General features: G+C 54.5%; 2 protein-coding genes across 3 annotated transcripts; both read right to left on the bottom strand.

Annotated features, from left to right (window-relative positions):
• Positions 1–8: 8 nt before the first annotated feature.
• Positions 9–3,909, bottom strand: DDAH2 (DDAH family member 2, ADMA-independent). 2 transcript variants are annotated; one of them, XM_007110123.4, is made up of 7 exons: positions 3,187–3,909; positions 1,984–2,347; positions 1,769–1,868; positions 1,570–1,643; positions 1,273–1,392; positions 518–667; positions 9–327 (listed from the first exon to the last, which is right to left on the bottom strand). In XM_007110123.4, exons 2-7 carry the CDS (start codon positions 2,278–2,280, stop codon positions 211–213), a joined length of 858 nt encoding a protein of 285 aa, XP_007110185.1. In that variant the 5' UTR covers positions 2,281–2,347; positions 3,187–3,909; the 3' UTR covers positions 9–210. The 2 variants fall into 2 exon arrangements, with proteins under 2 accessions (XP_007110185.1, XP_028335033.1); XM_028479232.2 differs by lacking the exon at positions 3,187–3,909 and adding an exon at positions 2,485–3,098.
• A 153-nt stretch (positions 3,910–4,062) lies between these two features.
• CLIC1 (chloride intracellular channel 1) lies at positions 4,063–9,341 on the bottom strand. The gene is made up of 6 exons (XM_007110116.2): positions 9,088–9,341; positions 6,875–6,984; positions 6,556–6,681; positions 6,292–6,398; positions 5,636–5,817; positions 4,063–4,459 (listed from the first exon to the last, which is right to left on the bottom strand). The coding sequence occupies exons 1-6, from the start codon at positions 9,124–9,126 to the stop codon at positions 4,298–4,300; spliced, it is 726 nt and encodes a 241-aa protein (XP_007110178.1). The 5' UTR covers positions 9,127–9,341; the 3' UTR covers positions 4,063–4,297.
• Between the last annotated feature and the right edge of the window lie 3,284 nt (positions 9,342–12,625).

The following is a 12,625-nucleotide window of genomic DNA, read 5'->3' as shown; positions in this document are numbered from 1 at the left end:
GCCCAGTCTAAAAGGTCAGTTCTATTTTATTAGTTCTTGGGGAGAGGACTCACCCAGTGACCTCTATCCTTTTTCTCACTCTATGCCCTCCCCCTACCTTGGGGCCATCTCCCCACTACTACCTATTCACTGTCCTCTATCTAACCTTCCTTCCCCTTCTACTCCTATGCCCCCCTGCCCCTGGTCAGCCAGGACCCCAAGGCCAGGCTCTCAGCCGTGGGGGCGTGTGCTGAGCACCAGGCAGAGGGAGCTGAGCCCAGCGCCTGCCTTCTCCAGTTCCGAGCAGGACACAGGTACCAGGGTGACGTCAGAGAGCTTCTGCAGTGCCTGCAGGGAGGACAGTGTGTGGGGAGAAGGGAGTAAGACCCCAAGGCCCACAGCCAGGGCCCCATTTCAGCCAGTTAAGAGTGGCCCCACCCAGGCTTCTGGAAAAGGTACCCCTTCTTCCTCCCACTAGGGAGGTCTGAGCCCCATTTCTCTGGTTGGTGGTGGTGGTGGAGCTCCTGCCTTCTCTCACCTCCTGGCTGTTGGGCAGGTCCCCGCCTCCACGGTGCAGGAGGAAAGGGGGCATACCAGGCAGCCCAGGACGCAGAAAGAGACAGTCAGCCGCTGCATCATCTGGGAGGGTCAGGGAGGCATAGGGGTGATCCGTCAACACTGCCATTGCCTGGGGGAGAGGAGAGAGGAAGCATGCAAGGCTCAGAGCCTCTCCACAGCTGAGTCCGGCTGCCCTACCACCGCTAAGGGCTGGGGACAGAGTTACATTATTGTGGAATAATAATGACAGCAATCACATAGCACTTACTATGTGTCAGGCACTAAGCGCTTTAATTAACTTGTCTAATTTCCACCTCGGACTCAGCACGTACGTACTATGTGTCAGGCACTAAGCGCTTTAATTAACTTGTCTAATTTCCACCTCGGACTCACACGCAGTTCTTTCCACCTGCTGCCCACTTCTCCCCTACTTCAGACCCCACGGGTCGGTCCTATCCATCCTTCAAGACACAGCTTGGGTGCCCTTTAGGGAGTTCCTTGAAACTCGGGAAAACAATGTTAATCGCCCCTGTTCCTCGGTGTTCCAGCTGTCTGTCCCGTTTATAGTAACTTCTTGTTTTCACACGTGTTTTCACATAGATGGACAGCTCCATGAGGGTAGGGTTGGAGTTAATTCTCAGAGCCTCCCAACTCCCCGCCTCCCAGGCTCGGAGCCACGCCCACTTTTGTTGGCCGCTCCCCAACCTGCCCCACCCCAGCCCCACCCCTTCTCACCCTGACAGCTTTTTGGGCAGCCTCGCTGCTACCCGCCACCACAGTGCGGGGTCCCCCCATGCCGCAGAGGCCACGCAGGTGGGAGGGGCTTGAGACCGGCACCGTGGAGACGGCAAAGTCCTAGGGGGAACAAGGGAAAGTATTCAGGGACGCGGGAAGGGTGAGAGGATACCCTCAAACACAGGCTGCTCTCAGCCTCTTCCTCCTCAGCGCGGCCCGCCCCGCGCCCCCACCCAGGTCCCTCAGACCCCCATCCGCTCCCTGCTCCCCGCACCCAAGGCTGGTCCCGCTCCTCACCCGGAACGTGTCTGCCACGATCTCAGCTCCTCGGTGATTAGTCCACTTGGAGAGGCCTACGAAAAACTCCCGGCCTGAGCCCAGGGAGGCCGTCGAGGTATGAGGCGGGAGTGGGTTGGAAACAAGGCCCGAGATGGCCCAGTCTCCCAAAGTCTGCTTCCCTGTGCCAAGCCCCAGGGTGCAGGCACCCCAGCCTCACCGGTGAAGAGAACATCAGTGCCATCCAGCGTCGCGTTCTCGTCCCCCATCTCCACAATTCGGAGCCCCAGGTCCTGGAGGGCTTTGCGGACGCCATCGACCTTAGGGCAGGAGAAGAGGGCGCAAAGCGGAGACATTCCCACTCCCATTCTTCCCTTAAGCCCCAGACGTCCAGATCTTCCCTTCCCCCTACCCAATCCGTGCCCAGGCGCTCACCTCCGGCCTGCGGGCGGGGCTCCAGGGCCGCGTGATTAGGGCCGTATCCCCTTGGATCACAGCGGTGTCACCAAGCAGCGGTCCCAGCGGCAGCGACTCTTCAGGAGGCAGTTCTAATAGCTGCAGCCCCAATCGCTGCCTCAGTTTACCCCCCAGCACCCCATGCTCCCTCTGAGCTTTGGCTAGGTCCAGAGCCGGGAGGCCAGCCCCCGCACCCTCCCCCGACGCCAGGCTCTCCGGGACCCCCCGGATCAGGGCATGGGAACAGCGGCCCAGCCCCTCCCCTGGCGTCCCCATCCCATCCACACAGACGCCCCCTCCGGCTGCGCTGATTTCTTAGTTGTCTCTTTTTAACTTCACCTGTCTGGGAGAAGAAACAGAACGGGGGTAGGCAGAGAGAGAGACATGCAGAGAAGGGCATAGGGGGATGGTTAAAAGCGCTCGGGTCTTCCTCCTGCCATCTCCGGGTGCCCCTCCCACTCCGCCCCTCCCCCTCCAGACCTTCCTCTCCTGCCGACCCCACTCCACCCCGCCTCCTCGCGGGTCTGCTGCTTTAGGGGGAGTCCGAGGAACGAGATCGGGATCCCTAGTCTCCAAAACACCTGTTGCCCCTGCTCGGGGGCTTCGAGAGGTCCCTGCCGGGCGCCCCTCTTGGCAGCCGCTAGGATGCGCTCACTCCCAAAAAATGCAGCGGCCCCGCCCCCTTAACCCTCTGCTGCTCGCTGCCTTAGGGACCCGAAGTGCGGCGAGGAACCCACAAGGGTTATGGGACAGGAGGAGACAGCTGGGGAGAGAGTCAGGACCTGGGGGATGAAAGTCCTGGGTGTCCGAACGAGAAAGGAAGAGAGGGACAAGGAGGGAGGAATTAGAGCCTAAGGAGTTAAACATCCTCTCCACCCTGGCCGGTCACTCCGTTCCTAGCGCGACCCAGTGTAAATCAGACTGAGTCCCGGAGGACTGGGAGAGGTCTAAAACGAAATCCGAGGGGCGGGGAAACGGGGGGGCGTGGTTCTGGGGAGGAGGCACCACTCCGGGCGCCAGGACCGGGTCCCCTAGTCTCCCGATCCATCTTCCCCAAAGTCCACCCCGACTCAGCTCCGCACCCAAATGTCGACCGTCCGCACTGTCCGGCGCAGGCACGGGCCCAGCACACCCAAACTCCGGCCCACACACGGTCCGAGGAGCACCTCCCACCAGACTCACCTCCTGCGGCCACCCCCACTCTTGCAGCTCTGTGTTCTTGGCTGGGGCCCCACCCCCCTGAGGACAGAGTTGGTGAAGAAGAGAGTCGTAGTCTTCAAGCCTCGGGGATTGGAGCTTTGGCTTTGAGGGGTCCCCGGGTAGGCGCGCTCAAGTACTACAGTGGGTCGGGGGCGCGACGGTCTGGCGGCTCCGGGGCATTGTCTAAGCGGGACGGGGCGGGGCTCCTCGATGTCACGCCCATTCCGCCCTGCTTTGCCGCGCCCACACCACCCCGACTGCGCCCCCCGTCTCGGAATTCGGCCCCGCCCCACGAGCTCTGCCCAGACCCACCCAGATCTGGTCGGCTCTGGCGGCTGGGCTGCAAGTGCGACATGGAGCACAAAACAGCGCTATGGTGGACCCGCACTAAAAATGGCAGCCCCGCCACAAGCACCCCTCTTCTAAATTCCTGGTTTCTGCCAGGAGTTCAAGGTCATTGACCCACTCTTCATTCCGTGTTACTCACACTTCAAGCCCCCTTTGTGTAAAAACACTAGATTTTCTTTTTTTTTTTTCCCTTTAAAATTATTTATTTAATTTTGGCTGCGTTGGGTCTTCATTGCTATGAGCGGGCTTTCTCTAGTTGCGGAGCGGGGGCTGCTATTCTTCGTTGCGGTGCGCGGGCTTCTCATTGCGGTGGCTTTTCTTGTTGCGGGAGCACGGGCTCTAGGCGCGCGGGGCTTCGGTAGTTTTTGCACCCGGGCTCAAAGGCTCTAGAGCACAGGCTCAGTTGCTCCGCGGCATATGGGATCTTCGCGGACCAAGGCTCGAACCCATGTCCCCTGCATTGCCAGGTGGATTCTTAACCACTGCGCCACCAGGGAAGTCCCAAAGCACTAGATTTTCATTCTGTACTTTATTACTGAAATGCGTTGTCCTACCCACCCCACAGCAAAAATCTCACCCAGATCCCCCATCCGTTCTCCTCATCCCCCCAGCAAGCCCTGCACAGGTGCTCCAGGATTCTATGCCCTCTGGCCATTTTGGAGTGTGTCCATTGGGTAACCATGTGGAAACCACCCAGGGCCTTTGTGGAGAAAATGGAGGGGGGCGAGGGAGCTCCAGGAGGGGCTTATTTGAGGGCCTTGGCCACTTGCTCATAGGCCAGCTCAATCTCCTCATCATCTGGACAGGTGGAGGCAAACTCTTCCCGAGCGTAGGCATTGCGCAGGTACCTATGCACTCCCCGAAACACATCGGGAATGGAGAATCCTCGGTACTTCTTACATACCACCTAGGGGTGAGGAGAGGAGAACTAGTAGGTTAGCTTCAGGGAAGTCACATTGGCTGCTATGCTCTTGGTCTCTCCCTTATCCCAAGGCCTCATGATAAAATCCAGGCATTCAAGTAGGTCCACTATCTGGTTTCTCTTCCTATGATTCTTATCTCCCATATGAATCATCTTCAATCATCTTTCTTAACTCCTCACTGTCTTGTAAGGCCTTCACCCTTCCTCTCCGCTTACTGAAATCCTGGCCATTTATAACCAGCCCCTTTTCAGGCCACCCCAGTCCATGGTGCTAGTTTTCCCCTCTTGATTTTTTTTTTTTTTTTTTTTTGCGGTACGCGGACCTCTCACTGTTGCGGCCTCTCCCATTGCGGAGCACAGGCTCCGGACGCGCAGGCTCAGCGGCCATGGCTCACGGGCCCAGCCGCTCTGCGGTATGTGGGATCCTCCCGGACCGGGGCACGAACCCGCGTTCCCCTGCATCGGCAGGCAGACTCTCAACCACCGCGCCACCAGGGAAGCCCTCCCCTCTTGATTTTGAAATATAATTCACAAACCATAAAATTCTCCTCTTGAATTTCCACAGCAACTTTTTTCTACTTTTCATTTGGCTTTTAATCATGTAATATTAGTCATGTGAATGTTTTATCTTCTCAGCTAGACGTCAAATCCTTTGAGGGCAAGGACCAATCACTATACATCTTGTCTTTCAGTGCCTAGTACAGAGATTTTCAGTACACAGTTCTGCAGCAGACTGACACTGGGCCCACGTTTCAGAAACTAAACCGTAGCTTTGAACTATGACAAAAACATGGGAACCAGCAGTTTTCATCTTCCACAAGAGGAAGTGGAGACTGAAGCTATAGACTTAAAACTTTGATTTTAGGAAAAGCCTGCTCTCTGATCTGGGGATTTGGCAATGACAGAGACAGGAAGAGCATTCTTGAAAGTAACACTGGGATGTGTTACCCTAGGCCAGTCTGCTTGCGTCGTGGAATGTAATTCTCTCAAGTAGTGGTGTTGCCAGCAAAGACAGCAGAGAAGGAATGGGGTGGTGTCTGCTATTGAAAACCACCCTAAGAAAGAAACCACCTCTGGAGTGATTGTCATGGGAAGCCTGAGTGGGAGCCCCTTAAAGAGCCATCCCAGCGACCACCCTCTCCTCCCACAGTGACCACTCACCTGTACTATGTGGAGCTTTGGCAACAGGTTACAGTCAGCCAGAGTGAGCTCATTGCCATCCAGAAACTTCCTCTGAGAGATGCCCTCATCCTCAGCGCTGGTCTCATCTACTTCATCTGGGAGGGGGGATGTCAAGTAATTGTCTAAAACTTTCAGGGCTTTCAGGAGTCCCTTCTCCAGGTCTGTGCAAGAGAAGGGAGTTGGTAAGAACATCAGAAGACTGACATAGTCCAGGAAGGCCCATGAGGGGGTGAACACTAATGGTGAGGCCAGTCCAAAATAATAATAGCTAACACTAATGTAGTTCATTTTCTCTGTGCTATTCTAAGCAACTTACACACAAAAACTCATTTAATTCTCACATCAACCCATAAAGTAGGTATTGTTATCCTCATTTTATAGATCTGGAAATGGATTTACAGTGAAGTTCAATGAATTCCCCAAAGTCACACAGCTACTAGAATTTGTACTCAGGTCATCTGGATCTAGAGTCTCTCTCTCTCTCTCTCACTGTCTCTCTCTCTTTTTTTTTTAAATTGGAGTAAGATTTGCCAACATCTGCTCCATCTCCCTGGTATCTGAATGTCCAGGTGCCCCTAATCCCTGGATCTTTTCTATTCCTCCTAGGACCCAGGCCTCCAACCCACAAGACTCACTATCATTGAGAGCTGGGTTTGAATTCTTGATGTAGGCAGAGAATTTGGCAAATATGTCCAGCCCAGCTGTGTTGGATTCAGGGTTCAGAGCTGCCAGCTTGGGGTACCTGGAAGCCAATGGGACAAACAGGATAAGATATCTTCCGAGGAGGAACCTCAGCTCCCCTGCCGCAGCCCCACCACCATCTCTGTTTTTCATTTCTTCAACCTCTCTCTCCCAGAGTCTCCCAGCACCCCTACTCCCCTTTCCAAGTTCCCCTATACCTGGGAGGGCACAGCACCGCCTCCAGAAATTCCTCAATCTTGTTGGTGTCTGTGTGCACTTCAGTGCCGTACAGCAGGAATGGGAGCTGCCCTCCTGGGCACAGCTTCTGCACCGTCTCAGTCCGCCTGGAGGAGAGACCAGGCATTAGTACAGGAAAAGGGGGTTAGGGAGACCCAGAAAGGAGAGATGGAGAGATGTGGCAAAGGGGCTCTGGATGGAGGGGAAAACAGTTCAGGATGGAAGGACTCAGGTGGGTGAGTGTGTAAGTGTGCATGTGTGTGTGCACAAGGGAGTTTAGAGGAACAGAAGTGCGCCTACCTCTTGGTGTCAACAGTGGTGACATTGAAGGTGACTCCCTTGAGCCAGAGCACCATGAACAGTCTCTGGGAGAAGGGGCAGTTCCCGATCTTGGCCCCATCACTGCCAGCCTGGAAAGCAACCCCCAGCCCAAGGTTAGGCCTGGTGCACCCCACTCATCCCCAGGCCATTCTCTGCATCTCCTACTCCCAGACCTAGCTGGTTTCTGCCTAGTCATGACACAAACTCAGTCTCACCGCTAAAAGCACCCCTCCAGAACTGGGCTCTCCACCCTGGGGTCTGGGTCAAACCTAAGGTGGATCAGTGAGAATATCTTCTGCAAAGGTAGGCTTCTGGCTCCCCAGAGAGTTGAGGACAGATGGAGGTAGGCAGAGGGAATGGGCTTTGGAGAATTTGGAGGATTTGGACCCTAGAGAGGGAAGACTAATGGTGGTGTAGTTAGTTTCCTCTGTACTATTCTAAGCACTTTACATACAAAAACTCATTTAATTCTCACATCGACCCATGAAATAACGCCTAGAGAGGGACTTTGGTGAGGCTAGAGTTGTGGGCTAGAGGGCCTAGATTCCTGAATGGAGTAGAGCCTGAGAACAGGAGAGGTGGGGCAGGGTTTGGAAGCATGAGTTCTGCTTCTCTATACCTCTACCCAAGCAGCTGGGTGGGGAGTCAAGGGGCTCAGAGCCTCGCCCTAGAGATGTGGAGGGCCTTGCAGAGGGGGGCTGCCCTCTAATCGGCAAGTAGTGACCTCATCCCCCAAAGGACACCTCCCCGTTAGCTGAGGGTGATTCATCTCACTGTGTCTCCGGTCTCAGCAGCTTCCTTCCTGGCAAGCAGTGGGGGCAGGGACCTGTGAAGCTGAGGCCTGGGCAGCGAAGGCCACCTCCCTCTTCCCTGGGCACGGCTGGGGTTTCCCAGGATAAGTTCCCTGGCTCCAGATAATCTTCCTCACACAGGACCCAGGGCTGGAATCTCTGTAGCACAGTCTCACCCAGGAGTAAAAATAAAAATAGCCCCTGAGGCAAGTGTGAGAGTGAGGTGGGTGGGGACCACACCTAAGGGGGTCGACCCAGGCACGGCTGAGGGAGAGGGAATGGCTACCGGAGAAGCCCCAGCATAAAGGAGAGGGAGAAACGGGCTGGAACACACAAAGGCTAGATGAACAAAAGCGGGGAAGTGGAGAGAAAGGAGGCAGGAAAGTGAAGGGTGGGGAGAATGTGTGAACCGGGAGTTACCGACGGAGGGGGAGGTCGCTAAAGGGAGGGAGGGGCACAGAGAAGAGGTCCAGAGAGGGGAGAGAATGCAGTGCTAGTGGAGAAGGGAGCAGGGCAGAAGAGGCAGCCTGCGGTTTCGATATGCAAATGCCTTGGGACCACCTCTCCTCATCCACACCCGCAGAGAGGACAGAGCTGGGGCAACTCTTTTTCTTCTGTTTCTATAACCCCCAAACCCTAAACGCCCTAACCCAGCTCTCCTCCTCCTGCTCTCTCTCTCCATCTACCCTCGCGGTAGCCACAGCTCAGCTCTCATCTCCTCGCCACCACCCTTTCTCTCGCTTCTCCAAGTCCTCAGGACACTCGTTCTCGACCCCATCACCTCTCTGAGCCAGCTTCTGGAACTCCACTCCCACTCTCCTGTCTCCTTCCACCCCACCAATTCTTCCCAGTTCACCTGGTCCCACTCCCAGGCCTCCGGACCACACCCTCTTCCTTGAAACCTCGCCCCCGTAACACACCCCCCATCCGAGTCTCCCCCACTAGGCTCCTCACCCTCTGATCTTCTTGTAGGGCCCTCATCCGGATGTTTCCCTCTGTCCCACCCAAAGCCTGTAGGTTTCCTGCTGCCCCCTTCTCTCTCGGTCCTCGTATCAGCTGTCCCCCCACACCCACTCCCGTCAGTCTTCTCAGCTCCTGGGAACCCTCCCTTTTCTCTACTTTCCTGTCCTTCAGGCTGCTGGAAACCTGCACTTCTACAAACTTTTCAGGATTGAGCCTAGATTTCTCATTACCCGCGCACACATCAATTGTCTTCCCCTCCCAAAACCCGGCCACCACCCCCCCAGGCCCCTGCCACACACGCCCTAAAGACTGCACGTGGGTTTTGGGGTGGGGATCCAAGAGGAAACGGATTAGGGAGTTAAGGCTGGAGCTGAGGAAAAGTGAGAGTTGCCTTCCAGTAACTCGGAGGGGGGCCTAGGAGGGAGAAGGTGTTCTTACCTTCACGAACAATTCGACCTGCGGTTGTTCTTCGGCCATGGTTGCGACGGGGACCAGGAAGCGGCCGTCTCTGGGGGAACTGGGAGGGGGCGGGGCCAGGGAGAAGGCGGTCTCACAGAAAAGATTCTCTCCCCCAGACCTAGGACTACTCGCCCTGCAGCGCCGCACGATCCCGATCAGACCCGCTCACTCCAGACGCGGCCTCTCGACCAGTCCAGCGTACTCCACACCCAGCGGATCTAGCTCTACCCTCTCCCGGGCTGGATCTGGGAGCTGACTCACGGACCGCCCCGCCCTGAACCTGCGGAGGGACAGGCGCGGGGGCGGAACTCGACGACCTAGGGAGTGGGCCCGGAGGGGTGAGCCTCAGGTCTCCCAGATGATGGGGAAGGGGGTGTTGAGGAGAGGGAATCCTGGGAAACTTCTTGTGTCCCTGCCAGTCTCCTTGAACAAGGGACTTTTTTCTGCCTCAGTTTCCCTGCTTCATTAATCAGAGGACACTCCCACTCAACCCTCACACAAGAAATCTGACACCGACTGCTTGAGCAAGTCCCTGAGGGCCCAGAAAAGGAATTACAGAAGGGAAAGGTGATCCTTTATTATTTCCTCCAAGTTCCCTCGGAACTCCAGTCCAACTTCTGGGTTGCTAGGACTGTGGCCCAGGAGAGGGACTTGCACGTGGAAGCTGGGGTTGGAGGAAGAGAGCGGTGAGAGGTAGGGCAGGGGTGGGGAAAGGAGATAACCAGGCCTTGTGCTGGGGAAAGAGGAAGCTGAGCCAAGGGGCCTCATCACTGGCGGAGGTACTCTCCCGCTCCGTAGTCTGGTCAGCTTTAATGCTTCTACTTCTTCCCCCCATGTGGGGCCCTTTCCTGTGCCCCTTGCCCTTTTATCACTGACGGGTTGCCTTGGAGATGGGGTGGAAGCATGGGGTATCGTGGCCCCAGTGTAGAGCTGCATCGATGCTAGGGGCTGGTGGTAGCTGGTCCTATCATGGGGGAAAAAAGTGAAGATCAGACAGAATAGTGTGAGTGGAGTCCTCAGGAGGACTAAGGACTCCACAACAAGAGAAGCCACTGCAATGAGAAGCCCGTGCACAGCAATGAAGACCCAACGCAGCCATAAGTTAATTAATTAATTAATTTTAAAAAATAAAAAGGGAAATCTCTTTTTTTAACAAAATAAATAAATAAAATAAAAATGTCTGGAGACTCAAAGGTAAATTACCCCAAATCGGCAATTCCATGCCCGTGCACAGCAATGAAGACCCAACGCAGCCAAAAAGAAAGAAAGAAAGAAAGAAAGAAGTAGGGAGGACAGAGGAAGAAGAGTTCTCTCCCTCCCTCCCCAATAACCTTGATTTTGGAGGTTCTATCAGACTCTTTATGATCTGCTGAAAAATAGCCCCAAAATGTGTCCTCCAAACTGGACATATGCCAGCCCCCACATTTGAATCTCTCTCCTATCCAGCCATCCCTTTCTTCCTCACCACCCTCTGTCTAACAGGGCACCTACAGTTTCAGAAAATCATGGTGGAATGCAAGGACATAGGAGCAAAACAGGGCTTGAAACTTAAAGAAAGGGAGAGAGTTGGGGGAGGAGGGAGTGGAGTGAAGAGAGGTGCTGGAACCAGCAGTTAGTGGTTTCCTCTCATGCTTCCTCTTCTGTGGGTTTTCTCCTCCGTGGAGGAAGGCCTTTCTCTGTCCTCCTCAGAGAGGGGATATATTTGGTGTTTGCTCCCTTGAATTGTAACATCTGATAAGGATGTAGAATGATTCAACGAGTATGTGTTTGTTGGTGGGGAATCTCCTCCAGGGTGACCCTCAAAATCTGCACACATGACCCCTTCCATCTGAGGAAGGGAGGTCAAAGCAGCGCTACTTCTCAGGGTCCTTTTCTGCTCCAGCTGGTCCATGTCCACCAGAGAATCTGCCCCACAAAAATCTCCCTTCTGGGAGAAGCCTCAGGCAACTGGAGCCAGCCCTGAGCTCAAACAGGTTTGACAGCTTCTCCCCTGCCTCTCTTTCCCTACAGCTTTTATAGCTAGAGCTGCCTTGATCAATATTGACTTTGGCTAGCTGGCATGGCTACCCACAAAGTATTTTTCCTTAACTTCTCAGGTAACAACAGGTAATGCTGCCCTCTCCTGGTACCATCCATCAGTGCCACATGGGTTTGAAGCCAGGGGGCTATACTCCCAAATCCTGCATCAGAGAAGTTTCCCTCCCATCTCAAACTCCTTGCCCCTGCTTTTCTCCTGTCTCAGTATCTCCCCTTTTCTTCCCCAGGCTTCTCTTTCCACTCCCTCCCCTTCCTCAGGTTGGTAAACCAGTCCCTAATCTCTTCCCACCCCAGATTGGAACGTGTGTCCCTCCCCAACACTCCTTAGAGCTGTCACCTGGCCTCCTCCAGGTTTCCATAGCCCCATTGCTAAACAATTTGCCAGGGGTAACCATTAACCTAGCCCTTAACTCATTCCCCCACCTTTCTCACTAGAGGGGATTTTCCAATCATTGGTTAGCAGAGCCAGGTTACCATCTTTCCTAAGCTCTTGGGTGGGATCTCCGCATCTCAGAGTACCCAGAACAAAGCTGGGGGTGAAGATGTATTTTAAGAGATGTTTTTAAAAGTATATGATTGTTTATTTCTTTCTCCTTCACAATCTCCTTGCTTCTCCTCCCCTCAGACACACACTCAAAAATTAGGTTCATGGAGTAGGGATTTAATTTTGTTCCCTGTTTTGAGTCCACCACCTGGCCCAGAATGAATGAATGACACCCTTCTGTCCTTAGGGGTGTGTGTGTGTGTGTGTGTGTGTGTGTGTGTGTGTGTGTGTGTGTAGGGGTACGTTTCAGTAGGGGTGTAGGTGTTTTTTAGCAGGTCTGCTTCTCTCTGCCAGAACTTAGGGGTGTGTGTGTGTGTGTGTGTGTGTACGCGCGCAGGGGTAGGGGCACGTTTCAGTAGGGGTGTAGGTGTTTTTTAGCAGGTCTGCTTCTCTCTGCCAGAACTTGGTGAAATTCGAATGCTTCCAACTTCTCTTGGGGCGCTGAAATTATTAATTAGGCCCTGTGGTGTCCCTATGGGAGTGGCCATACTCTGCACCCAGGAAACAGGCAAAGGTGGGCTGAGATAGGAGTCTCCCTTCTTATTTCCGCTTATTTATTTAAAACACTCACGTAGCTCTTACTGTTTGCCAGGCACTGTTCTAAGCTCATTATAAATATTAAGTTAGAATTGTTGGCATAGGTTGAATTAATGTTGCTTATCTCCACTCTCCAGAAAAAACAAAAACAAAAACAAAACCCCCCAAAAAACGCGTCTGCGTTTCTTTAAGCTCGGCCTCCTCTCCAGATTACCCAACGCCCCTAGACCGGTTCCGGGGGCTCGGACTCCAGCTCTGCTAAGGACCTTCTCACAGGCTCCACCCCGTGTCAATCAAGGGCCACAGGCCCAGTTGCTAGGCAACATCCGAGGGCGGGAAGTTTGAACGTTCTGGCACCGCCCCATGTACGAATAGGCCAATCATCGTCCAGCCTTCTCT

The sequence above is a fragment of the Physeter macrocephalus genome, chromosome 18 (genome assembly GCF_002837175.3).
Source record: "Physeter macrocephalus isolate SW-GA chromosome 18, ASM283717v5, whole genome shotgun sequence".
In the NCBI taxonomy this organism is placed as follows: Eukaryota; Metazoa; Chordata; class Mammalia; order Artiodactyla; family Physeteridae; genus Physeter; species Physeter macrocephalus.
Note: the sequence above shows the minus strand (reverse complement) of the source record. Positions and strands in the feature narration are given on the sequence as shown.